The following is a 27,809-nucleotide window of genomic DNA, read 5'->3' on the forward strand; positions in this document are numbered from 1 at the left end:
CTGGACGGTGGCTCACTTAACCCTCCTGCACCCTCCCCACACCCAGTTGATGGTTTTGCACAATAAACAGACTGAGAATCACTTTTGTGTGCCTTTGTGTGTGATTCATGCATCACAAGTGGAAGTGTTGGTCACTCCTGCGTTAGAAAAGCCAGGCAGCGCGGAGGACTCCTCCAGTCTTCATTTCACAGGCCACCTGCCTAGCTCATCAGGCGCTGCACACAGGCCCCTGGGCTTGTGGGCAGCTGCGGAAGCTTGGGTCTCCCGTTGGTGCTTAGTCTCTCGGCATCCTGTGGACTAGTCTGCCAGGCTCCTCCGTCCACGGCATGTCCTTGGCAAGGATACTGGAGTGGGTTGCCATTTCCTTTCTCCAGGGGATCTTCCCGACCCAGGAGCACACCCATGTGTCCTGCATTGGCAAGTGGATTCTTTACCACTTGGCCACCTGGGAAGCCCTTTTGAAGAGTAGGTATCCAACGGAACTGCAGAATCTAGATTATGATATGACAGTACAGACCTTAATGAAAGAGAAGGGGGAGGAAATGGGGGATGAGCAGGACTTAAGAAATCCCTGGGCATCTTTTTCAAAATAGACATTAGGTAAGCTCGTCAAAATCTCAGGACCTTTGCATGCATTTAAAAATGTTCCTCAAATGGTCTTGATATTTCTAACACCCTACTATCCCACTTGAAAGTCAATGATGTAAACAATATAGTGAATTTACTTACTATTTATTCATATTAGTTAATGAAGGATCCTGAATGATTACCGACGTTAGAAAGCAATTAACTGGGAAGAAGCTCAGAATGAAGTGGAGATACAATATTGGCTTGGCTCTAAAGACTAGGAAACAATCCAAGCTTCAAATCAAAACCCTGCACCCGTAACAAAGTTCACTTAATCCCAGAGGTTAAGCTGCACGCTTGGTCTGGGACTGATCCGTGGGTCCCAGGAGCGAAGTTTTGGGTAGCAGTCCTGATGGACACCGTTCAAGCTGGCGCCGCGGTTACAGGAAAGCCTGCGCGAAAACTTGTTTTCGCAGCGACCCGGCCCCCCAGCCAGGTGGTTGGGCGCGGCGCCGCGCACCTCCCCGCCTCTGCGCGCAGCGCGCCTTCGCCCGAGGCCCCGCCTCCAGACCACGTGTGCGCCCTGCGCCACGCTTGCCGCAGCTTGAGAGAGGCTTCGCGTCGGGAGCCGAGTTCCTGGGCTGCGATTCGGCGCTCGGAGCCCGGCTGGTCTGCGCCCGGTGGCCGCTCCTGTGCCCTGTCCCCAGCCGGGCCCCAGGCACCATGGCGTCCCGCGGGAGGAAGCGGAAGGCCGAGGCGGCGCTGGCCGCTGCGGCCGAGAAGCGGGAGAAGCCGGCCGGCGGCCGGGAGGGGGAAGTGGAGGGGCCGAGCGTCGTCATCGAGCACTGGTGAGCGGCCCGGGGCGCGAGGGCGCGGGCGCCGCAGGCCGGGGCCCGGCTCTGACCTCGCTCCTCTTCCCGCAGCACGAGCTGACGAGTCTACGGGCGCAACGCCGCGGCCCTGAGCCAGGCGCTGCGCCTGCAGGCCCCCGAGCTGGCGGTGAAGGTGAACCCCGCCAGGCCGCGGAGGGGCAGCTTCGAGGTGACGCTGCTGCGCGCCGACGGCAGCAGTGAGTGCGGGCCGGGCGCGGGGGCCGGACGGCGCGGGCCTCCAGACCGCCGCCTCCGGGTGGCTTCGGGGAACGGCTGCCGGGTTCCAGAGCCGTTGCGCTTCCCGTGGCCTTTCTTCCCAGGCGCGGAGCTCTGGACGGGTCTTAAGAAGGGGCCCCCACGCAAACTCAAGTTTCCGGAGCCTCACGTGGTGCTGGAGGAGCTGAAGAAGTACCTTTCGTAGGGAGGTGGGGCAGAAGGCGTCTCGCTGAGGCTCGAGATGGCAAATGGGGGGCGTGGGCTGATCTTGGTGCGGCTGCTGGCGAAGCAGCCCTTCCTGTTAAAGCCCTGATTTCACCCAGGACCTACATCTCCATAACTCGCTTCTGCTCTCGAGATTTCCTCTAGTGGGAATACCTCGTCCTCTTTTTCCTGGTGGAAAAACTGAAGTCGCCCCACCCCCCCCTAAAATTTCCTATTCACTGTGCCCTTTGCTACAACCTTCCTGTTTCACTCCAGTGTCTCTAAGTCGTGGAATGCCGTTGGTAATGTAAATGACTATGCAAATTGTGTCCTTAGAGGATGCAGCGAACTGTGTCCCTTGGAGTATGGGCTGATGTTCCGTTTTAAAAACAACCGCTCACTTTCCTGTAAATCCCACCGACGCCCTCACTTATGTGTGTGTATGTTGCTTCTCCCTGGCCACATCTCTGTGTAGTTTCAGGTGTGCCTGCTGCCCTCCGTGTTACCAGTATGTGCTGCCAGCCCTGCACGGTGGTGCTGGCACTCCTGGTCGCAGAATCCGACCCTGTCTTTGTCCGAGTGCTGCACACAGGGCTTTTGCATGTTGTCAGGCACTTGATGTTGAGTGAGATGGGGGCAGTGTGTGTGTACACCCCTTGAGCTATGTTCAGTGGTGGAGGGCTGGCTAGGATTACCTGGATCCCTTCTCTAATTCTTTTCCTTTCTCCTTTTCACAGCCTCTGTCCCTGGTGATATTGGAGCGTTTATGACGGGACGTGGCCAAACTTCAGTCATGTCCCCGAAGCTGTGGTTTCCTCCCCTCCAGAAACGATGGTTCAGTTGTGAGCCAGTCCTCTAGTAAGACATTGAAAAGTTCTTGGATTTGGTTTAATAAAAATTAAAGGATCTGAGTTGACATAAAGCCTGAGTCATGAAGTGAATTTATTAATATGGGAAGGGGGCCCTCAGCCAGCCTTCTGGGATTGGTCCTCATGTTCTTCATAGCCTGAGGTCACCAATTAACTTGGGTCTCCTATGCTCCCTTATTAGAGCATGAGAAATACTTCTAAAAACTATGGGGGAAAAGGAAATAAAAGGAACTATTTTTCTCACCTCACTTCTCAGAAGTGATGGTGCAGGACACCTTCCCAGCCCCGTGGAGCTTTTGGCTACATGTCCCATGCCGGCAGTGACTAAGCCATACACACCAGGTACTAGTGATTAGATGCCTGCTGCTCGCGGAGACTGGCTTTGCTGTCACCTGTGACCCACTAGAGTTGGTGACCACACAGTTTATTGTTTCACTTGTCACTAACTGGAAGACAAGATTATAAAAGAAGTAAGGGGATTCAAGTTCATAATTCTCTACCTATCGAATGACTTCTCCCTGGCTCCAAAAGCCTGCAGAGGGAAGGAGAGCTACGGGTATGCCTGCCTCTGGTGCTAAGAGGACAGGGGCGTGTGCGGGCCTGGCGGTGACCTTCTCTCAGCCAGCATGCCCCACCCTCCCAGTCCCTGCGGCCTGCCCTCCCCGCTCTGCTACTACGTTAGTATGTCTACCTCCGTTTCTGACTCTGAGGAAGGGTCAGGCCACACGCAGAGAACATTCGTGGGTAGAATCCCCTCTGACAGTGAGCCTACATCAATCTCCTCTTCAGGGCTGGCAGGAAGTGGACCCGCCCACTCAGAGCTGCCAGATCCCTCCTTGCCTGCCTCTGGAGCTGGGTATAATACCTCATCCATTGATAGGGACACTTCCAGGCCAGCGTCCACCCAGTTTGAACAGGGAGGCGAGAGGTCTCCATAGGACCTTTGGGGAGGGTCAAGGGAGTCCATGTGGAGAAGTTTGTCTCTCTGACCTTCCAGTGGCTGGGAGCTGCTAATTTCCAGGTCTGGAGTCCAAGAGCCTCCCACTGAAAACACCTCCCCCTCACTTACCTCGGAGGGCATGACAAGGGGGCTGAAGGGCTCAGCTGGCTCTTTGTTCTCAGAGGGCAGGTCTAGGGGGCTGAAGGGCTCAGCTGGCCCTTTGTTCTCACCAAGAGGTTCCTTTTCCAGTCCCGTAAGCTCCCTGGGCCAGAGCTCCACGTCCGGCAAACACCATTCTTCCCCTTCAATCCAGGTCTTGCCTGTTTCTGTCAGGTGGTAACTCGGGGTCCTGCAGCCCTCAGCCCGGGGACTCTCCAGAGACTCTATAGGCGGCTCAATGTCAGAGCCGCAGAGCATGAAATCCAGGATCTCCTCCAGCTCACTGGTGGCGGCAGCACTGGTGATGCGGTACTCCTCAGCTTCGCAGGGCTGCCCGAGCAGGGCTGGGTTGAACGTGTAGGACTCTCTGCAGTCCATGTCCAGTCCAGGTTCCTTCCCTACCAGCTCTGGGCTGGACCCAAACTTGGACTTCTCCACTGGGTGGTCTGGGGAGCGGCCCGCAGAGAGCAGAATGTCTTGTAGCCTGGAGCACACGGGTGAGTCCTCACACAGGTTTGTTCTTGCGGACGACAGGTCCAGCTCCTTACCTGGGGATGGCTGTGTCCCCAGAAGCTCTCCTGAGTCTTTGAGTTCTGGGATTTGAGGGCTATCTTGAGAAATTCTGAGGGGAGGCTCCTGAACGACCTCCCAGCAGGTCCCGTTGACAATCTTGCGAAGCTTCACTCTCCCAACCTGCCCCTCCTCTGCAGAGTCCGGGTGTGGGGCCCTGGCTTCGGGGCTCCTCTTCTTGTTCCCACCCGTCTTCCCAAGACCCGATGCGCTTGGGCTGCTCCCGAGGGGACTGGCTCGCCCTGTTTTCTGCTTGTCCTCGGGTGCTTCTTTATCTGTACTCTTCTGCCGCCACAGACGCCGGCCAGGGGCTGTGGGCACTGAGCTGGCTCCACTGAGGAGGCTGGCAGGCTTGGATGTACAGACATCGGGAGATGGCTTTGAGCGGCTCAGCTTGATCTTCCTGGGTAGGAGTCGCTCGTCGACGGAGGGGTACAAGCTGGGTGGGGAGAGTGCAACAGGACCGAGGGTGCGGTCACTCCTGTTCTCTTTAGGTCCCTGACCGTGGCTCGATGGTGAAGCGATTGTTTCTTGTGGAGCTGGGCAGGCCCTGGCCTTCCTCTTGAGTAGGAGAGTGCCAGATGAGTTCTCCGGGTTCTGTCGGTGATTCTTCTCCGGGGGCCCCTCCTCCTTCCCCGAGGACTTCAGTCTCGCTGCCCCGAGAGGACAGGGCACCTGGGTGACAGGCAGGGGGGCTCGAGGTCGGCGGCTGGAAGCCACCACCCTGGCAGAGATTGGCGCGGGGCTGGGAGGTTGCAGGCACTCCCTGTTCAGCCTTCGACCCTGAGGGGCCTTCACCAGCTTCCCACCCTCTAGCTGGAGGGATTCGAGCTCAGACACACGGAGCTGGCGGGCTGCGGAAAGCACATCCTGGGCTTCTTCCCTAGATAATTCCATCTCGGAGGTGTACAGGAAGTCCACCAGCTTCCGCAGGGTCCTGATCTTCAGGCCCCCCAGCTCAAGCACCACCTTCCGACCCTGGGCTGGCTTCTCCCGCTCCAGGCGCTCTGTGAAGAAGGGGCTGCAGGCTGACAGGATGCAGCAATGGGCCGGGACTGCCTCACCTGGAGGGAAACCCAAGTATTTATCTCAGGCCGACTGGCACGCTCGTGGGTTAAACAGACACTGTACCTGAATGTACCGTCCCTTCTGTTTCCCTCATGGAGGTTCAAGTAGGAGAAATCTGTTTCTTCTGCCTACCTGGAACATTCTGCCATTACCCAGCTAACTCAGTTTTTATCCTTACAGGCTTATTTTAGACTTTCAGAAAGCCTTCCGCACCCCTCCTCTGCCATCCCGTCTGGGTTAGCTGCGCTGTAGCTATCACAGCATCCAGCTATCTGCATTGGAATTGTCCATCTCCTTCACTAAACTTCTAAGTTCCAAGGACAGGGACTGTCTGTCTGACTCACTGAAGAATACCCAGTACTTGACACAAAGTAGGGGATCAAACACTTGCTGAATAAATGTTTTTGACTCACCCAAGAGTTTAAAAATTTGTACAGAAGCTGCTTGTGATCTAATCAAAAGATCATGCGCTTTGGATATGGATAATCAGGATAATCAGGAAAGCTTGCTTCCCTGGTGGCTCAGACCAGTAAGAAATCTGCCTGCAACGCAGGAGACCCAGGTTCCATCCCTGGGTAGGGAACATCCCCTGGAGGGCATGGCTACCCACTCCAGGATTCTTGCTTGGAGAATTTCATGAACAGAGGAGCCTGTTGGGCTACAGTCCATGGGGTCGTAGAGTCAGACATGACTGAGCGACTTTTCACTTTTCAGTCAGGGCTCATTCTCCTGAAATCTCTCCACTGCCTGGTATCCACTGTCCTGAGCCACCTTCTCATTTTATGGGCACTTCTGGAGAAATTTTTCCCTCTCCCATGGCTTCCATTAGCAAAAGCTTGCTGATAATTCTCAGATCCAACCCTGCCCAGATAGCTCTTCTGAAATACTAAGCATGCCACAGCCTGCAAAACAACATGGATGTCCCACAAGTACCTCCAATGCAACCTTTCTAGAAAGTAAACTCACCATTCCCCACACTTCAAAACTTCCTGATTTTTACTTCAAAATAAGAAAACACATTCACCCAATGGCCCAGGCCTGAACACTAGAAGTCATATTTGATTCTTCCTTTTCTCTTACCCACTGCATCCAATCAGATATTAAGTTTTCTTTAAAAAAAACACTAATAACTCTTGAGTCCTTATTATGTGCCAGGCACCTAAGGCTCTTACCAGAATTAGTTTTAATCTTCACTGCAACCTTGTGAGGTAGTTGTTATTACAGATGAGTAAACTGTGGCACAATGTGCAAAATTACAGTTAGACGCTTACTCCTTGGAAGCAAAGTTATGACCAAACTAGACAGCATATTAAAAAGCAGAGACACTATTTTATCAACAAAGGTCCATCTAGTCAAGGCTATGGTTTTTCCAGTAGTCGTGTATAGATGTGAGAGTTGGACTGGAAAGAAAGCTGAGTCGAAGAATTGATGGTTTTGGTGGGGTTTTGGTGGTGTTGGAGAAGACTCTTGAGAGTCCCTTGGACTGCAAGGAGATCCAACCAGTCCATCTTAAAGGAGATCAGTCCTGAGTGTTCATTGGAAGGACTGACGTTGAAGCTGAGACTCCAATACTTTGGCCACCTGATGTGAAGAGCTGACTCATTTGAAGAGACCCTGATGCTGGGAAAAATTGAGGGCAGGAGAAGGGGATGATAGAGGATGAGATGGTTGGATGGCATCACCGACTCAATGGACATGAGTTTGGGTGGACTCCAGGAGTTGGTAATAGACAGGGAGGCCTGGCATGCTGCGGTTCATGGGGTCGCAGAGTCGGATATGACTGAGTGACTGAAGGAGCAGGGACAAGATTTGAACCCAAGGCTACCTTAGTCTATGTTCTTAACTGCAGCAAGTTTTGTAAATTCTTTTTGTTGCTGTTGTTCAGTCGCTAATTTGTGTCTGACTCTCTTCAGTCCCACGGACTGCAGCACACCAGGCTTTCCTGTCCTTCACTACCTCCTGGAGCTTGCGCAAACTCATGTCCATTGAGTCAGTGATGCTATCCAGCCATCTCATCCTCTGTGGTCCCCTTCTCCTCCTGCCCTCAATCTTTCCCAGCATCAGGGTCTTTTTCAATAGTCAGCTCTTCGCATCAGGTGGCCAAAGTATTGGAGTTTCAGCTTCAGCATCAGTTCTTCTAATGAATTCAGGGTTGATCTCCTTTAGCACTCACTGGTTTGGTCTCCCTGATGTCCAAGGGACTCTTAAGAGTCTTCTCCAGCACCACAATTTGAAAGCATCAATTCTTCGGTACTCTGCCTTCTTTATGGTCCAACTTTCACATCCATATACCTCTTAAATACTTCTCTTTAATAGCTCATAAACCATGTATTTCTTTCTATTCTCAATGCCTTAGTTCAGGCCACAGCTCCCTTTCTCCTGGATCCCAAAACAGCCCCTATCTGGACTCAATAACAATCTAGTAATTCCCCTCATTGCAGCCTGAGTGCTATTTCTAAACCAGTTATGACCTTCTTCTTTAAAATCTACAAGTGTAATTCCAGTGTTCTGAGGACAAGACCAACTTCCTTGGTATAACACTTCAGACCTGCTAATTTCTCTAGCAACAGCTCTGATCAATACTTCTTATAGTCTGTGCTCTAGCCATAATGAACCACTTGCAAACCTCTGGTCCATACCTCTAAATCTCAGTACATGCTGTTTTCTCTGCCTGGGAAAATCCTTCCCCACTTCTTCCTACGTCTATTTGTCCTTCACAACTCATCTAAGAGGTTATTTCCTCCAAGAAAATCTCCCTAACCCCCATCTCCCAACCTCCTCAGGTCTGTGAAGTAGGTGCCTCTTTCGCGCTCCTGTAGCAGCCTGTATCTACCCCAGTGTTATTTATTACACAGCCCAGTTATGTGAATGCACTGGTTACTGGAATATCTCCCCCTTATACGGTTTCCTTGCAAGGACGGGCTTTATCTTCATATACTATGTGCCCATGCTAGCACAGTATGCTTTCTTGGTTTACTTTGAATAAAGGAATGAAACGCCACTCTTACTAAGAGAACCAACAGGCAAGTCACTTAAATCACTGTGTCAATTCACACATCTGTAGAACTGGAACCATACAACAATATTCTTTATCTCACAAGGCTGCAGTAAAAATCAAGATGAGAAACTAAACTATACTATATGTACGTGGTAAACTGGAGAGTGTTACACAATGTTGGTAATGAAGAAAGTGAACTGCCAAGAAATGAAGTTACTTGCTTGGCAAGACGATAGGAAAAAGGGGCTTCCCTGGTGGCTCAGTGGTAAAGAATTTGCCAGCGAATGCAGGAGACACAGGTTCAGTCCCTGGTCTGGGAGGATCCCACATGCTCAGAAGCAAGTAAGCCATACTATTAAGCCTGTGCTCTAGAGCCCAGGGACCCATCTACTATTAAGCTCGTGCACTCTAGAGCCCATGCGCTGCAACAAGAGAAGCCGCTGCAACGAGCAGCCTGCACACTGTGATGAACAGTACCCACTCGGCGCAGCTAGAGAAAAGCCGGCGCCGCAATAAAGACCCAGCGCAGCCCAAAATAATGAATGAAAAAGGAAGCAGAAAAGTACGTAATAGGACCATCTGATACTTACATTCTGCTTAGTACAACATTAAAAGTACCTTTCTAAGTGTCTTACATATGTTAAACTCAACCTTCACAATCACCCCACTACCATATTATCCACATTTTATAGAATTTCTACACTTACGGAGCTTTATAATTAGTTCATTTTTTTAAAGAGGAGTATAATCTCACTTTCACTTTTGAGAAATGTACCCGTCCTAGAAGAAGCTCTTTACCAAATAGGACTCAAAGGCAATCATTACACACATTCCTGGTTTTGTCCTTCACTGCCTGGCCCTAAAATCATTTTCTCTTAGTCTATGGTGAGTTTTCAATTGAGTCCCTACTAGTCTCTTACCTTCTGCCTGCAGAAGGACATCACAGAACACACCACTCTGTTGCTGGTGATAAAGCTGCAGAAAAGCTAACCGGAGGAACCGGGGATTCCTGTACAGGATTTTGGGACTGGCAGGAGAGCACATGTTGGTCTCTTAACAACCTTTCTGGGTTTTCATGGATCAGATTCCTGTGGGTGAGATAACACCTTTCAGAGGCATGGTTATACCTAATTTTTTTCTTTTCATGTTTAAGATGACAGGGGAATTTTGAAAGTAAGAGACAAAAGCATGAATTGAGGAACCATAAATCCAGGGATTGTGCCCCCAAGTGTACCTTAAGAATATCCTAGTGGTTACAGGTGGGAGCTCATTGATAGTCTTAGATTTGAATCTCAGCTCTGTTATTTATTAGCTGAGCTATATAATTTCAGGCAAATGATCTAACTTCTCTGACTCTTACTTTTCTGATCTAACTAGGAAATGGGAAGTATAACAGTCCTGTACTAACCTCATAAGGCTGTTTGAGAAATTTAATGAGTCAATTTCTACCAAGCTGCTTAGCACTGTGAGTGCCTGGCACAGAACTAGCACTACAAAAATGGAATTTTTGTTATCCTTAAACCTTCGTCATTCATATTAGCAGGGACTCAACTCCTATGGTGCCGACTACTCATATTCTTCCTGAGCATCACATTTCTGAGTTTCATGGGTGTACTTCCCACATTTAACACATTTTAACAAAACACTTCTTGGGTATTAAATGATCTCTAAGAAGTCATACACGCCTTATTTTCTCCAAGCTCACTCTATCACACTAACCAGCAGAGGGTGCACGGCAAAGAAGAGAAGCTGTTGGGCTTGGTGAGAAGGCCTCCAACCGAAATAAGACTGCCACCCTTGGTTCAGACGTTCTTGTCCAAAGGAAGCCTGTTTCCGCCTGGAAATTGGCACAGAATTTAGTCTTTAGGTTTGTCAATCCGGTTAACTATCTGGCTAACAGTGAAGCAGAGATGATTATGCTAGATTCTACCCCTTCCCAACACAAGCTGGGTATCCAGACTTCCGGCTTACCACGTTTCCAGTTTTCTGCACCGAGATCCCCACACGCTGCACAGGTGGCCTTCCTTTCGTGGCATGCAGGTTCACGTCAAACTATCGGTAAAGAAAAGAGTGGAAAAGGTAAATTAAGAAACTGTAGGTTCCATTCCATCCCAGCCAGAGAGCGGGTGCAAGGGCCCAAACGTAGGCCCTGGGGGAGACTTCCCGACCCACCAGCACTGGGCCTTGCCCCCAGACCCAACCTGGAATAGCTCTGCGGGAGGAGATGATGCTGCGGTCGTCTCGGTGCTTGGGTCCTCGATCCAGCCTGCCTTGCTTCCTCCCACACTCCAGCCTGGCGCGGGGAGGCTTAGCAAAGCTGCACAACGTCCTGAGGTCCCCTTCCCTGTCTAACACCAAAGGAATCGGGGTTGGCGGAGCGGAGAACGCAGGGCTTCAGGGAAGGCCCTGCAAAGCGGGGCGCTCCACAAGCTCCGGGCGCCCGGGGCCCAACTCCTTTGAAGAGAGACCTCTGGGCGCGAAGGTTTCTGGGAATGGAGCGTGGGGGTCCCTGAGGCCCGAATCCAAGGCTCGCCTTCACTGTCGCCTCCGGTCGCAAGGGCTTTGCAGCCGCCCCCCGAGTGCCCTCGTCCTGCCGCGGGCCCCGGCACACGCGTGCACCAGGATGGGGGGTGACAGCGAAAGCCTGAGGCCACGCAGCCAGCACCACACACCTCGCGCCACCGTCCGCGCGCACCACACGCACGCACGTCGCGGACCCGACGTGCTTCCTCCTCCCCCAGCCTCGCAGGTTGACGCCGGGCGATACGTCATCCCGCATTGGCCAAGGCCCCTCAGACAGCCAATCGCAGGGCGAGGGGCGCTTTGGGCGGGAAGCTAAGTCTCGAGGGACTTGGGGGCTGGGGGCAAGAGGGGTCCCACGAGGAGAGACAGGGGGCGGGCCCGCCGGGGCGGGATTCTGTAGGAGCAGGCCTCATCCTTGGCACCCGACGAAAACAAATGGAAAAGAGGCTCCAAGGAGGTGGGAGGACATCTCTGGCTTCCCGTGGAGGAGGCTGCCAATAGCCTCGGTGCTGCTAAGAGCGCCCCAGGCGTGATGGAGGCGAAGGCTTACGGGTGGCGCCGGTCGCACCAGGTCCCACATGTCTCACACTAGGTGGCTCCTGAGGCCAGGGATGTTCTGGAACGAGATTCCTGGGCTAACTCCTGATTTCAGGTTTGTCATAGACTCCACCCCAGACCCACATCTGGGAAGACCTGATAACCCGAGGCGGGGGGCAGAACTCTCCATCCGGAGGGATCGCGAGTGTTGAGGTCTTTAGCGCACTTCCTGGTCGGAAACACGCTGTTTTCAGGGATGAGATCAAAAATTAAGTGAACTTGAGATCACACATTCTGAGAGCACGCCAAGCCGCGTCGGAACCGCACAGCAGTTCTCTGCCCGGTGCGTGTTAGGACCTGGGTCCTGGCTTCAGGTAGCTGTCCGGTGTCGTCCTGCGCTGGACGGAGCCTGCCAAATCCAACGCCACTGGGGACAAAGTGTGGTGCGGTCACGCGGCCGGAGGCAGGAAGGACGGTACCTGAGAGACGGGGAACCTGTCCAGGGACAAAGCGGAGAAGGGTGAATAGTACTGGGCGCTCAAGTGTATCTTGATTGCTATTTTACATCTTTTCAAAAGGATCTGAGGTGGTTGATTGAAATATGGGGCGGGGCATGGATTGCCAAGTCAGGTAATATTTTCCCTAGTTTGAGCTCCCTGCCCTTGAGATGACGAAAGAAACAAGGAACAGAACGACATTTGGGGTTGCTGTCAGACTTTTAAGAGGTAGCAGTTCGTCAAAGGACATAAAACTTAGCAGAAGGAGGACAGATTTTTAGATGCTGCCAGCGCGTCACACACGCACGCACGGGCACACACACACGCAAGCAAGCAAGGGGAAAGAACGGAACAATACTTGTTTGCAGCATTTGTTACTGTGGAAATGGAGCCTTGACTCGGCAGGTGCGGTGCCACCGTAGGTGATTCTATGGCGTTTGTCAAGAAAATAGAAATATTGCATCTTCTCAGAAATATATTGTTATCAGGATTAGACTAATTTTCAAGAGGTAGAGAGGACTCACTTCTTTTGTTTGTTTGTTTGTTTTAAATGCAACAACAGTTTAGTTAAATCTTGTGTTAGTCAGTGTTATAAAGGGAATGAAAAATGGCCATCCTACCCAAGGCTTCAAAAATGGCAAACTTAGGATGGTAATGTGTTGCCATCAGAGCAGAGAAAGAAGTAAAAAATGTTTTGTTTTCCTTTGTATGCGTAGCCAGTGTGGTTTTTTTTTTTTTTGGAGTTGGATTTTTAAAAATTTCTTCTCCTTGGCATTTATAGTTTTAGGCTGTTTTAGAAGTAAAGTCATCACAGCACAATGCTCTGCCCTATATAATAATTTTAACATTTCTTTTTAAAGTACAGTTTTATTTCATAGTTCAGTTTATGATATCTTTTCTTTGTGTGTATGTGATGATGGTTGTGGGTGGAGAAGTTAAACTCAGAGTTGTAAAAATGAGTACTGAATGTAGTCTTCCATTCGGTAACACCAAATGAAAAACAGAAAAAAGGAAGGGGGAAAAAAAGCCTCCAAGAAAAACAACCCTTTTCCTCTGAACACATCCATTGATTTCTCTCCATTTTTACTGCTACGACTGTAGTCAGCTCCCTATCACTGCAACTTGACTTTCAAACTAATTTCCTTGCTTTCACTCTTCCCTCTAGTTTAATCCATTTGTCACATAAGCAGCCAGACCTTTTCAAAATGTTGATTGGATTATGTCATTCGGCAGTTTGAAATTTCCACAGGCTTTCTTTCACCTAGAATAAAATCAAAACTCCTTTCTCTAACCTATAGATGCCTTTATACTCTGATTCCCACCTCCACCTCCCTCATTTCCAACATGTTCTGCTGGATCCAGTATATTTCAGGCTCACACTTTAGGGCTTTGGCATTAGTAGTTACCATTGTTCATATTTTCTCAAGGTTGGCTGCTTCTTACCATTCAGATGTCTCCTTAAATGTCACTTGTCCAGAGAGTTTGTCCCTGACATCCAATCTAGAGCAAGCCACAGGTCCTTCTCATCAGTCTGTCTCATCTCTGCATAGTGTTCCAGCTGGCATCTTATTTGCTAACCTTCTGCAATTTCCCCTGACCCAGGTAGAATGCAGACTTATTGAGAGCAGGGTACTTGTCTGTCTCCTTGTCCGTGACCTCTAGAAGAGTGCATGAGCAGTAGGCGTCCAGAATAACCCAAAAGGAACACGTCTTTTTATTTTCTTTTCTATTCACTGAGTATAAACAGTTTTTCTCTCAGTGAGTGTTAATCCTTATGATTCTTTATTTGAAGATGGCTGTTTCGGATAAATTTAACAACTTTTCAGCACTGAGTTAACTGTTTAAATTTGTATATGATTTTTTTAAATTTATTTTTTATTGAAGGATAATAGCTTTGCAGGATTTTGCTGTTTTCTGTCAAACGTCAAAAATTTGTATATAATTTTATTTTGAATGTTATCTACAAATTCATTAATGTTAAATGACTTGTCCAGGATTATTTAACTAGTAAAACAGCAGACTTCATTATTCGTGTGTTGCTAAATATGATATACAAGGCTGAGCTCTGGGGATACACTAGAAAGATAATTTTTATCCCTTCATGGAGCTTATCTTCTGGTGGGGGAGACAGGAAAACACACAGACACATACGCATGAAGGAAGGAAGGAAGTCAAAATATTTGCAATCTGTTAGTGATGGTTTGAAGGAAACGAGACTAATCCATCTCTAGAAAATCATAGCTTATTCTAGATAATAGCTCTCATCTAGGAACCAGTGAATCAACAAACTGGTTGATTTCTGGTGTTGTTTTCCTTTGACAGTCATCTTTGGCTTTTAAACTTGCTGTACAGGACTAGGAACAGATGGAAAGCAGAGGTAAAAGAGGGAGAAGGCAATGGCACCCCACTCCAGTACTGTTGCCTGGAAAATCCCATGGACGGAGGAGCCTGGTAGGCTGCAGTCCACGGGGTCGAGAAGAGTCGGCACGACTGCGCAGCTTCACTTTCACTTTTCCCTTTCATGCTTTGGAGAAGGAAATGGCAACCCACTCTAGTGTTCTTGCCTGGAGAATCCCAGGGACGGGGGAGCCGGGTGGGCTGCCGTCTATGGGGTCGCACAGAGTCAGACACGACCGAAGCGACTTAGCAGCAGCAGCAGTAGCAGCAGAGGTGAAAGATGTGATAAGGTAATTGGAAAAGATTCTTAGGCAATGAGAGTTAAAGGCTGTTTGTTTCTTTGTCAAATGTATTCATTTCCCATTCTAGTTTGTTTAAAGCCCATCAGATAGGTGCTGTGATGTCTGCTTGGTCTTCCAGCGCTTCGGAGAGAAGTTCTTTTTGGCCACATTAGACCAAATGAGAGGGTCTATGAGACTGTAGAGCAAATATGAGGGGGTGGATAATAATCAGATAAACCTGATTAGAAGGGCACTTTCATACTGAGGAGTGGAATTCCAGTTTAGATAGATAAGGAAGGTCAGATTATGGTTAGTAAATGTTACTTTAATGTATTGGATGAATAAATATGGATCTTGAAAACAGATGAGGAGCTTGGCCTTTATCCTGACCACAGTGTAAGGTAATGGAAATAGCATGGGTTTGGAGTTAGACTGATAAGGGTTTACTCCTTAGCTGGATGAGCTCAGGCAAGTTTCTTAAACCTTGCTGAGCCTTGATTTTCTCATCTGTAAAATGGTGGTAATACTATCTCCATGGTGGTATTTTAGAAGTTAGGGATAATGAGTGCAAAGTCCCTTACATGATGGATGGGTCATCATTGGTTGCTATTTTGGGGCAATGGTGAGCTATTGAAAATTTTTTGCCAGGGTAGATATTGATAATCATAACTTACTGAGTTTACACTGTATGCCATGTATTCTTTTAAGAACTTTATGTGTATTTTAATTCTTTTAACAGTCCTATGAGGGAGATATAGTTATTATCTCCACTTACAGTTAAGAGACTGAGTCACAGAGAAGCTCTATAACTTTTCCAGGGGTGCAGTGTGTAGCATGTGTGTGCTGCTCGCTGAGTCGTGTCCGACTCTTTGAGACCCCGTGGACTGTGGCCCGCCCCAGGCTTCTCTGTCCATGGGATTCTCCAGGCAAGAATACTGGAGTGGGCTGCCATTTCCTTCTCCAGGGGATTTTCCTCAGCCCAGGGATCGAACCCATTCTCCTGTCTCTTGCATTGGCAGGCAGATTCTTCACCACTGCGCCCCCTGGAGGGCCACGCAGTATGCCCATTTACTTGATTAGGTATACTTAGCAGAAACGGGTGCAGCCAGTCAGCCTTACTGCAGAACCTAATGCTCTTAACCACTATTTTAAATTATGAAACCTTTATGAAGATTCATTTGGTAGCAGTCTTCAGATTTTTAGATTTTTCAGTAAGAAAGAAAGAGGAAATTTTCAGTTTATCATTATCATTTTCATATAGTTAATGACCATAATATAATATTCTTTGTAAGCATAAAAAAATTTTCAATCTCTGCCCTTCATGGCCTAATAGTCTAAGAACATATTAAAGATAACTCTTAAGAGAAGAAGAATACCTGTTACAATCCTTTATTTAGGTCGAGCAGAAAGAGAGCGCATGGACTAGACCTCCTTAAGCCCGAACTTCGCAAATGGATTGAACTTTCTTGATGTGAGAGCTCCTTTTCCTTACATGTGCTGTTGTCTCCAAATATATCACTTGTTTATGGGATATCATTTACGAGGCCCCTCAAGCCCACATTATTTTGATTTGGGGCAAATGAGAAGACTGATTTTCTTCAACAGCCTAGTGGATTCAGCTTCCTTCTAGTTGAAAGTATGTATGTGTGTGAAAGTAGCTCAGCTGTGTCCAACTCTTTGAGACCCCATGGATACACAGTCCATGGAATTCTCCAGGCCAGAACACTGGAGTGGGTAGCCGTTCCCTTCTTCAGGGGATCTTCCCGACCCAGGGATCAAACCCAGGTCTCCCGGATTCCTTACCAGCTGAGCCACAGGGAAAGCCCAGTTGAAAGTATAGATGCTAAAAATGTTAAGTCGAAGTATTTGTTTTTCTAATTAACTCAAATGCATTTAAACGAAGATAAAATTGAGGATTTACCTCAGATATCCCCTACCATCCCAGTCAACACACTGTAGCCCTGTTTCTAGTGTTGCTTGCTCCTTCCCTTCTTATCTTCCTGTGGGAACATGGTTTGGGGTAGAAAGCAACAAACCAAATAACAGCAGGCGAATAAAATCAGCTTTTTTTCTTCCCTACCCGGAAAGGAAGGAGGGAGCAAGAACTCCACCATCAAAGAGAACCGTGGTTCTTAGGCATGCCGTTCTAGAAGGCCCTGGTTCCTTCAGCCCCCTTCCCCGACCCCTCCCAGCTCTGCAGTAATCCCTTAGAGATTATATAGTCTCCACTTTAAATATAAATATATATATAAAACTTCCCCCTGTCTCTTTTTCTCCTCCTCTTGCTTTTTTCCCCTGTTTCCTATAATAAAGTTTCCTATTGGATAAAATCAGCTCCCTGATTTATGCCTAGCTCCTATTGGAAGTTCTCAGGGGCTGACATCACTTAGGAAAGCGAGGGGGTAGGGCTGCCAGATCAGTTTGTCACCACCCAGGCTCCCTAGCCTTTGGCTGGGTGCAACTTCCATTTTAGGTGTTGGATCTGAGAGAAAAAAAAGGGGGAGAGAGAGAAAGAAGAGCAGGAAAGATCCTGAAAGGAGGAAGAGGCGGCGAAAAAGCAACTGCCTTGCTGGACTTGTCTTTCTCAGCGCGTTGACGGAGCCTTGGTTTTCTCCCTTAAAGAAGTGGTTTTCAGAAGTCCACGTTTGAGGTGTGTTTCTTTTTAAAAAATATGTGTATAGACGGGTAAAGCAGGATAAGCCAAGTTGAATTTTTGTCTTATGGTAACCGAGGGAATTTGAAGACGAGAGGGTCTGTTTTGCTGACGGGTAACTTTTAAACAATTATTAATTTTTCTTTCTACTTATTTGGGGGAATTTTGGTATTTTATCGTATTTAAAGCAAAGGAAGATATTCAAGACCCAGAAACAAACTTCTAGGTCTAATATAGGGAGATGAATAGATTCAGAGGGGTGAGAGCTGTTGCATAAATTTACATTTTGGTGTGGTCTTTGTATGTGTTTTTTTTCTAGGCTAGGCTAACAAACTTCTGTTTTCAGAGCCCAAACCAAAAGTTGGTTTTTTTTTTGGCATTTTGTGTGTGGGTTGGGAAAGGAATTTGTCTGGGTCGGAAGCATACAGATGGTTCTTCATATGTTTCAAAACTTTTTTTTCTCCCTTTTATCATTAAATTTGTGAAAGTGGAAAGTTGCAGGGAGCTTTGCAGCTTAAATAGTGATATTTTTCCCCTGGAGAGTTTGAACGGCCCAGATCGGTTTCAGCCCTGCTGTTCCTGGGTGGATCCCTCTTTTACTTTTTCAGGTGTGGTGGGTGGGAGCCTCTTTCGCCTTCTAGACTTAGCCTCCCTGCTTTGCCTTGTAAAAGAAAACAAGCAGACCCTTGGTAACTGGATTGCCACCCCCTTCCTTCTAAAACTACCTTTGATGGCAAAGATTTGTGGAGGTGTTGTATGTTCAGTCTGCATATACAATAATGTCTGGTTTGCGTGCTTAAAGGGATAAGGAACCTCTAGCCATGCGCTTTAGCTCACCTGAGTAAAGTCGCACACAAGAGACATTTCCAGCTTTGTGCTCTCTGAAAGAGGCTGGGATTTAAAAAAGGTCAGGCTAAAACACTTAATACAGACCCTAGTGTTTAGGGTGTGTTTGCGAAAGAACAGGGGGAATTCTTATTTTTAAACCAATCTGAAAGTTGTTTTTTGGAGGTGCATTTTTTATTTGGTTAACTTGCTGTGAAACCAGAAATCTTTTAAGATCTGAAGGCCCATGGCTGTGCTTTCATATCTTATGTTTAATCTTAAGATTTGTTTTTGTTTTGCACATACATTCCTGCAAAAATACTAGATAAGCATATAGCCGGCTCCTCGGTAGCTGAAAACTGGATGTTCCCTTCCTTCTCCCTTTGAAAATGCGAATCATCTGCAAAATTATAACTGCAATAGACACTGCTCTCATTGTAGCAGGATGGTCCTTAATATGTAAGCTGCTATTAGATTTAAACTGGCATGTATCTATAATAATCCTCTGATTCTGAACCCCCCACCCCACCCCGCCCCTTAATTCTTTTCAGACTAGAACACTTCCTTGAATTTCTTTTCCAGGACAAGACTATTTCTTGAAAGATGATTTCATTCTTGTGAGGTTGTAGCTTCAGAGGAAACTGAACTTTGTCCCTTCTTTTAATCTAATTTATGCAAGGGCTACAGTAAGATTTTAATGTCTGGATCATCTAATTATAGCAAGTGCAGTTAAAAAGAAAGAGAAAGGACAGTGTGTATATTTTGTGGGCTGTACTTACATCGTTTCCAAATTTTCGAATGCTCCCTTCAGCCTTGACTGCAGCCTAGGGGGCTTTCTTGGTGAATCTTTGGAGGATTGGTCATGTTGCTGCCAGAGTGTCAGTTTCCCACTCAGCCTTTAGGGGGAGGGATGAGGGAGTCTGAGCGAATACAAAGGCAGTTTGAAAATGGGTTCTGGGTGACTGAGTGGTGGTGGTTTGGGTCCAGCTTTACACACTGGGCTTTGTATGGCTGCAGTGAGCATCCTCGTTGCAAAGCGTCCAGGACTGTCTCCAGGAACTGCGGCATTGTTGTGACTGGTGTGTGCTATTGGCCTTTTGAATGATAAGATGGAAGGCCCGTCTTTTACCTCACCTCTGCTGGTTCTTCCAGGACACACAGGAAGAGTGTGAACAAGCAAATCTGTTACTTGTTTCGCTCCTCACTGTGGTTTGGGGGTAGAAAATGACGAGTGAGCATGAGTCCTGCGGATTTTCCTGTCCTTGTTTGACTCCTCTGTACTGTTGGTTTCTTTGTTATAAGACTAAGGTACGGTCTGTGTTCCAGGTGGGGGCCTCCTTTGGGTGTTTAGAGTCTTAATTCCTTTCTTAGGGTTCCCTTTTGGAGAGCCAAAGGGGTTAGAACGCGTTCTTTCAGCTAGGATAAAAATGGGGAGTGTTGGAAATCTCAAAAAGAAGCTCTGAGTAATTGCAATTTCAGCCTTGGGTTTATGAGGTAGATGATCTCTAGAGATGAGTGAGAGAGGATGGATGCAAATAAATTAAGCATAGATCATTCTTCAGTTGGAGTAACAGCATGATTGGCTCGGCATAACCCCTCGCCTCCGGTTTCGGTGCTTGGCGCCCCTGCCACTGAGAGCCAGCCCTGCCTCTCCCACCCCCGACCTTGTTTTCTCAGTGAGTGCTAACCATTTTGCATGAACTATTAATTTCCTACAGTAACTTTCTGTCTGTTTTCTGGTTTATGTTTTGTTTTTTAAGGAATTTGAGCCTCAGAGAAGCTGAGGTTTGCTAAAAATTTCAGTGCTTGTAAGTGACCAAGGATTAAACCCTGTTCTGACTATATAAAGTTAGTGGATTTAACCGCTAAAACACTGTTCTCCAGAGAGGACAGAAACAAGAGCCAGAACTAAACTGAGCCCTTGCAAGAGGCAGGAGTGCTTCATCCGAGGAAGGTCAGTGCTCGCTTAGAGTTCCTGCATGCTCCGAGGGAGAGTGGCAGTCCACGTAAAAAATCAATTTTCCAGAAAGCTGTAAGGAGCTAGATACGTTAGAATGGATATTATCTCAACCTTTATTATAGGGATCTTTCCATGTGCACATCATTACTGCCCTGTAATTCTTAAACCTACTGGGAATGCCTCAAACTTTATTTGATTGTCAGTGAAATTTCTTCCAGAGAATTTTCTGACTTGGGTTGGAATGAGTTGCCAATTTGCAGGGAGAGGTTTGTAGCAGGTAGTTCAAGTGCTGTCTGTCACACTGTGTTACAATTGTGTGTCTGTTTTTTGTCTTTTCCCCTATACTGACCTGCTTGAGTGTAGATGCTGCCTTATCTCCGTGTCCCCTTAGCACTTGGCTTGGTGTCCAGGATATACTGAGGGACGTGACGTGAAGTCGCTCAGTTGTGTCCCACTCTGCGACTGCCTGGACTGTAGTGTAGCCCATCAGGCTCCTCCCTCCATGGGATTCTCCAGGCAGGAGCACTGGGGTGGGTTGTGCAGTGGGTTGCCATTTCCTTCTCCAGGGGATCTTCCCGACCCAGGGATCGAACCTGCGTCTCCCGCATTGGAGGCAGACGCTTTAACCTCTGAGCCGCCAGGGAAGCCCTGTTGATATGTGGAGGTGCGCAGTGAATCTTGGTTAAATAAGGCTCTATGGGAATCAGTGAGAGACTTTTGTGGGGAAGGCCGAAAGGAAGTTGAGATGGGAAGAAGTTCAACAAAGGTTAATAAAACTGCAATGTAATTTTGAAATTTAGTCTGTAGTTTTAACTTTTTATACATTGCCTACCTTCCATTTTTAAATACAGTTTTTAGAAAGAATTGAAGGTTTAAAATTTGAATTTTTCTTTAATCCTGTTTCTTTTCTGGGCAAGTAGTACAAATAATAGTGTAGATAGTAAGGATCCTAGTACGTTCATTTCAAATTATAGGCAGCTGTTAACTTCAGCCACTGAAACCTTATATGTAACCATTTTCTAGAGGGGAGGAACTGGTTACCCAGAACATATTAGGGCAGCAGCGGGGAAGTATTGCTTTCAGCTGTGTTGGAAGTAAATGGTTTTTATACTTGTTAATAAAAACATAAAAAGCTTGAAATGATAGTTTGAACATTAGTGCTTCAAAGAAAGTATGTTTGGACATTATTGTATTTTTTTTTTGGTCACTGCTTTCGCTATGAAACTAGGAGATTTTGTTCACAAAGTGTATAAGTTTATGAGTGTAAGAACCCAAGTTAATTTTCTGGGAAATTAGGAATAACAGTAACGAGAAATTTGCCTGAAGGAATGAGCCGTAGGTTATTACTATTTGATTTCATGTTCTCTTTCCTTGCAAAAGCGGTTAAAAGCTGTGAGACTCTGAAGTAGGGATTGCTCTGCCTAAACGCAGCTGCCTCCAAGGCTTGTAATAGACGGCATTGATATCGCCTGGCAGGTAGATTGCAAAGGCGGGAAGAACCACTGTTCAGTTAGAACTCTCCAGTGGGATATGAGGGTATGGGTTGATTTGTATTTAGTTTTACTGTATAATGTATTTTTGGAAGTAAAGTCCAACCCCCCCCATTCTACTTGGAATTGCATGTTATTGATTGTTAAATGTGGACCCTGTTCTCAATACTTAATATTTATTATTCTGGTTCAGGGACAGTATTTCCTATTTTAAGGCCATTTTCCTCTCCAGTGAGTCCTTAAACCTGATTGGAATGATGTGGGCAGTTAGATTAGGCATGTAGTGGGGACATTGTAAAGATCCAGAGTTTTCTTTTCTCAAAGTCTTCTCTGATGGCCAACAGGTAATTTGGTCACAAAACATGTCCTATTTTGGATGATAAAACTTCTTTTGAAAATATTTCAGACTTTCAGAAAAATTGGAAGAGAAATACAATAACTCCTGTATATCCTTCATTCACCTTAACACCAGTCGTTAAAATTTTGCCACAAATGCGTTATTATTCTGTATTTTTTGATCAATATGCTGACCAAACAGGGAATTTCCAATCTAAATGTGCCACAAATACAAAAGCAGGGCAGGTCTGCATGGTAAGAGCGAGGATGCTGGAGCTGGACTGCCTGTGTTCAAATCTTCTGCCACGTAACTAGCGAAATAGCCCTGGGAAGACTGTTTAATTGCTCTATGCCTCCATTTCCTTGTATGTGAAATGAAGACAATGGTATTAACTATCGCATAGGATTGTTGTGATGATGAAGTGCCTTAATACATGCGAAATTCATAGGCTGTTGTCTGGCTCATGGGAACACCTCGTTTTTGCTCTCAGAATGGATAACTTTGAATGAATTCAAACATCATTTGTCTGACTAAGTTTCCTTTAAGGTGTGTTATACGACCTGAGACTCTGTGGTGGATATAGATGCTTTTATTACAGAATAAATGAGTATCCTGGATGAATAGGCTTTTCTTTCTTTCTCTTTTTAAAATAGACAAAAAGTGCCTTTAGTGATAGGCAAGTTTTAAGTTGTGGAGGCAGGTTGTCCAAAATACGGGTGCTGTGGGAATGGATACCTCTGAATAAATCGAGGCGTGGGTGAGGGAAGAGAAGCTGGTGGCAGCCAAAGCTGTGGCAGTATACTGCAGATTTCTTACGAGATTTGGATGCTTTAGGGGGAAAAACAGCAATACAAGTTTCTCCCATCTTTTTGTATCAATAGGAGACAGAACTCTAGCATCCAAGGGTGAACTTCCTTTAATCTTGGTAGAGAGCGGACTGAAAAAGGTTTGTTTGGGTTTTATTCTTCGGACCAGATTCTTTCCCTTGATGTCTCACTTGTCCAACCAGGATTTTGTAGGGTAACGTTAGTTTAGAATGTACAGGAAGCAATTGCGCAGCGATGAAGGTGGTTTTTTTTACTGTCTTCTCTTGAAATAAACCTCACTTTTTAATGTTCAGGAAACATCATTTTCTATTTTCAACCCTTATTTATGGGACATTTGCAAAACGGAGACGTAGAGATTTTGAGTTCTTCAGTGCTTCCTGTGAGGAGTGTGCTTCTGTGACAGCGGTCTGTCTGCTCTTATATGTGGAAAAGCTAAACTGTGGCCTGTGGGAAATACATATGTGTTAACTGCAGCCTTGTCTGGAAGATTTTGGTTTCTTCCAGCCGAAGTTTTTCCTTCCCTCATACTAAATAACCCATGAAACTAGTGTTCTGGAAAGTCTTTACACTTAATTTCTGTTGGCTCTCTATAGCTTCCTATCATGACTTCTCCACCCAGCTCTCCACAGTTGTTTATTTTTGACTGTACTGGGTCTTTGTTGCAGTGTGTGGGCTTTCTCTGGTTGCAACAAAGCAAGTTGGGGCTACTCTCTAGGTGCCGCGCGTAGACTTCTCAATGCTGCGGCTTCTCTTGCTGGGCCCATGGAGCCCTGGGCTCAGTGGCTGTGGCTTGGTCGCCCCTCAGCCTGTGGGCTCTTCCCAGACTAGGGCTCAGACAGACTTGCGTGCCCCGCGTTGGCAGGTAGATTCTTACTCACTGCGCACCAGACCCACGTTTCCCCCCACTGATTCTCCTACGGTTTCTCCTTTCCGTTCGCGTCCCTCTTTTATTTGGTGTCTCCTTTACCTTTTTGCCCCCCCTGTCTTTTTCCCCTTAGGTTGGTGGTCTTCATGGGTATCACTTTGCCTCACTAACACTTAATATGAAAGAAACTTCTGATTCTTAAAATAGAATGAATTGTACTCATGTGGTGAAGGTTCGAGTATTAGGATACTGAATTTGGTTATTTCAGTTAGGTCTAGATTAGGATTAATTGTTATGATTCAAGAAGACTGAATTCTAATTCAGATTAGGGTTTGTTTTTTTCCTCCATTTTCAAATATCACCCACATTTACTAATTACTCATTTTTTATTCAGTAGAGCAGAAGAGTAAAAGTGAGTCACTTATGGGCTATTTATCAGTCCTGTGTGTGTTTCCCATGTTGTTCAATATTGAATACGGTTGTGTATTGAGAGGTCTCTTTGTGGAGTCAAGATATTTGTTTTAGGGAGCTTATATTTGAAAAACCAAAATATATTCCGGTGGTTGAGGATATAAGGCATTGTTATAGGAACTAGGTCAACTTTTCAGTACTTTTATCAAAGCACCTACAGTTTCCATTTCATTGCAAGTGAAGTAAATCTCATTGAAATAAAGTAGCTGGTGTATATTCAGTACACTTTTAAAATAGAGTGATCTGTTTTAGAGGAGAAACTGGTGCCAATCTGATTTCTTTTCCCTGTTTCTTTGTTGGGATGGGGGAAGCTCTGTAGCCTCTTCTCTGTTTAGTTCTCTGCTGACTGCTCTGTAAACCAGGGGAGAATTGGCCACTGAATGTCTACCCTGCTGAAGGTCAGCCGAGTCTGCAGGTAAGGCTACTTGAGACCCCCACTGATGGGCCTAACGTCACAATTAGAAAAAAATTTGTGGAAAGAAAAATGAAATAATGTTGATTTACTTTTCTAAAGTTTAATTTTTTGCGTTCGCTGGAAAAGTGAAACATCTTCATTTGAGAGAGATCCGAGAGCCTGCTGTGCACCGACTGGGACTCACAGAGCTCACATTCCAGTTGGAGGAGATAGGCATTAAAAGAGCAAGTAGATACGCAGTAAGTCAGAGTATGATAACACTATTGAGGGAGAAAATAAAGCCGAATATGTAGAGCGGTGCATAACAAGTGCGAGGGCAGGAGTGGGTGGTTCTAATAGGGAGCAGTTAGGGAGGGCCTCACTTCCAAGTCATGTTTGAAAGAGACTTAAAAGAACTCAGAATGAAGTCACACAGATAAGGGTGCAAAGTGCAAAGGCCCTGACAGACTGGTTGTTACTAGCAGGCAAGAGAGATGGGGCCGCAAACCCCTGGAGGGAGGTCCGTGAGTGGGTGCTGCATGAAGGGAGGCCATAGAGGACTCCTGCACGCACGGCACAAAGAAGTGTTCCCCGCTGCAGACCCCAGAGACGACAGCTGACAGCGGTGTTTTGTGTATGCTTCATAAGGAGCTGAGGCGACGCCTGGCCCAGCCTCCATCTTTGTCCCGTTGCAGAACAGTCGGCACAGAAATTGCGAAGTAGCGGAACTCGCATAGGTGGATGACCCTTGTCTTGGAGAATGATAAAAGAAATGCAGCTATTTAGAATAAGCTTGTGTGTGTGTGGAAACTGAAATCAAAATTTTCTTCCCTAGAGAAATCTGTTTCTCCACCAACTGATCTACAGAGTCAAATTTCTATGAACAGTAGAAGTGACAGCCTTCTTTTTGAGTACGTTTGAGTACATTGAGTTTTTGGTTTTTTTTTTTTTTTAGTACATTTGTTGATTTGGCTTATGACCAAATATCATGCCTACCCTGCTTATCTGCTGCTTTTTGTTTTGCTCATTTGGACCAAAAGTTCCTGCTTCCTCACAGCCCTAATCATTGAGATTAAATTGCTTCAGGGTCCATATTATAGGCCACTGTATCCATATTACTGTCTTGCACATCAGAGGATGTGATCAGTCCTGATAACTAACTGTATGTCTGTTTTCCCTTTTCGTGTATTGACATGTTTAAGCAGTAATGGTGGTAAAACACAGGCTGTACCCCTTGGCCTGGGCGGCTGCGGTGGGACTGAAGGGGCACCAGCTGTGTGGCGGTCGGCGTTCTGTGGCATCCCGTGACGGAAAGGAAAAGGGTGGTGGTTCCCAGAGGAGTCTCGAATCCCATTCTTTCTGTCCCTTGCAAGACTTCTTGTGTTGCTAGTCTGTCCTCCAGTGAAAGAGTGTCCCTGTCTCTGGGTTTCTCTCTGTTTGGGGTTTAACCCTAGAGCTTGACCTGGTTACTCTCTATTCTTCCCTTTATTTATACCTATCTAGTTGTCATTCTGTTACCTATATCATCCTTGGGAGATGCCCTCAATCGGGAAACTTTTTCCCCCTCCTATCCCCTTCTCCTTTGGTCAGATAACTGTGTATCATCTTGCAGGAAATACTCTCGGCAATCAGATTCCCCACATTTTGGAGTTGCTTTAAATCGCTGCTTTGCAGATGTTTATAGTTGTCTTGAAAGCAAGTCTTTTGATGCCATTCTTCTTTCCTAAGTCTCTGGTGACATGCTTCCTTGTGGAAATATTTCTCTTTATGCTCCTTCTAAAAACATCTTACTATTCATTTGCTATTCAAAGCAGAAGTTAAAGTGACTTACTTGGATAACTGTCAGAGGTAACACGTGAATCCAGAGTTTATTATATTGTTAACTGGGCTAAAATTATGTAGGGTCTTGAATGTTAGATTTAGGACTTCGGACTTCTTTTGGGATGGAATGTGGAACCAATCTTAGGAAATGTGGCATAGCTCTTTGTTCCTTGGAGGAAAGTGAAACTGAGTCATTTGAAACAATAATTGGGTTTTCCAATCTGCAGTATAAATAGGGATATCCTTCACTGTAGCAACTCAGGATTCCAAAGAAGTGAGATAGTTCTTCCTTTTAGGTTCTGAGCCTGGAATATAGCATTTAGTATTGTGTCATTCTGGCCATTTATATATTTAATTCCATACTTTCAAAGAAACTTTAATCCAAACTGAATAATCAGCTGTCTGATGAACAGTAAAGCAGGTCCAAATAATGTATTTTATAATCAGTGTCCTTTTTGGGAGAGGAATGTGGTGGGCAGAGGGTTGTCAGGGATAGGCCAGGATGGGGGTTCCAGCAGCTGTCAGAACTGCTTTGAGAGCTTTTTACAAAGATGGATTCTGAGGCACCTAGATAGTAAGGTGTGAGGACTGGGGATGTTTCTAAAAACAGCTTCCCAGGTGATTCTTATCACTCAGGTTTGAGGACCACAAAATCGGAACTTTTGAGTTAAGCTACAGAGCCGTATGGTTTCTCAGATGGGTGGTTACTTAGTATGAGAAGTGGAGGAGGCTAGTTCGTGGTGTCGGTGGAGAGTTGGAAGCTCTCTGCCTCTGCATCCCGTGCTGTTTTGAAATGGCTGATGTCACTGTTGGATTTGGGGGATCTGCCAGCGCTTAGTAGGGGATGGAGGACTTGCCTCTTGGGGGGAAGGGAAGCTTAGACCACATCTCCATTCCCCTTCTCCATTTTGAAATTGTGGACCGACTTCAGGAGAGGATGTTAACACTGAAACTCAGCTGGACCATTTGTTTAGAACTCAGCAGGAAGGGCCAATGTTACTTCCTGTCTGAAAAGGAAGTGCCGGCTTCCTTCCCTTCCTCCTTGGCTAATGCTGGCCCACTCAGAATATGGCTGGGGGAGGGGCTGGTCACAGTAGCGCTTTAACTGGCTATCGTGCCTGGGAGGTCAAGTTATATCAGTGTGGAAGAGCAGAAGCATTTGTTCCCTTCTTAACACACGGAGATGGATGCTGTGTGGACTGCTTTCTACTTGACCTTACGTAATAGCTTTGTGCTGCGTTTGCTGTTGCAGTCCAGGAAGCCTTCCAGTCTCCAAGACATTATTTTACATTAAACCTTATACCTCCCCTGTATTCCCTGACATTTGAAAATAGATCAAGGAGGGAAGAAACTGAAGTCCATTTGATGCTGAGGTGTAGGTTGTGGAAAGGAGAGCATAAATGGGCAGGGGGGAGTGAATGACAAGTTTCGTATTTTTAAATTGAGCCAAGAAAGCATTCCTTCTGAG

The 27,809-nt window shown here is 46.5% G+C and overlaps 3 protein-coding genes across 5 annotated transcripts in view; 2 read left to right on the forward strand and 1 right to left on the reverse strand.

Moving 5' to 3' along the window:
• The first annotated feature begins 1,185 nt into the window (after positions 1-1,185).
• Positions 1,186-2,708, forward strand: SELENOH (selenoprotein H). Of its 2 annotated transcripts, none has more exons than XM_068989201.1 (4): positions 1,186-1,415; positions 1,491-1,636; positions 1,760-1,889; positions 2,597-2,708. In XM_068989201.1, exons 1-3 carry the CDS (start codon positions 1,291-1,293, stop codon positions 1,858-1,860), a joined length of 372 nt encoding a protein of 123 aa, XP_068845302.1. In that variant the 5' UTR covers positions 1,186-1,290; the 3' UTR covers positions 1,861-1,889; positions 2,597-2,708. The 2 variants fall into 2 exon arrangements, with proteins under 2 accessions (XP_068845302.1, XP_068845303.1); XM_068989202.1 differs by having other exon boundaries at positions 1,760-1,864; positions 2,597-2,691.
• A 693-nt stretch (positions 2,709-3,401) lies between these two features.
• Positions 3,402-9,507, reverse strand: BTBD18 (BTB domain containing 18). The gene is made up of 2 exons (XM_068988117.1): positions 9,384-9,507; positions 3,402-5,461 (listed from the first exon to the last, which is right to left on the reverse strand). Exons 1-2 carry the CDS (start codon positions 9,505-9,507, stop codon positions 3,402-3,404), a joined length of 2,184 nt encoding a protein of 727 aa, XP_068844218.1.
• Positions 9,508-17,153: 7,646 nt separating this feature from the next.
• CTNND1 (catenin delta 1) overlaps positions 17,154-27,809 on the forward strand; it is a 45,070-nt gene continuing 34,414 nt past the window's right edge. For both annotated transcript variants that reach the window (XM_068988378.1, XM_068988379.1), the window contains exon 1: positions 17,154-17,348. The gene's annotated coding sequence lies outside the window, so the exon portion shown is untranslated. The remainder of the gene's footprint in view (positions 17,349-27,809) is intronic.

This window comes from Capricornis sumatraensis, chromosome 16, assembly GCF_032405125.1.
Source record: "Capricornis sumatraensis isolate serow.1 chromosome 16, serow.2, whole genome shotgun sequence".
In the NCBI taxonomy this organism is placed as follows: Eukaryota; Metazoa; Chordata; class Mammalia; order Artiodactyla; family Bovidae; genus Capricornis; species Capricornis sumatraensis.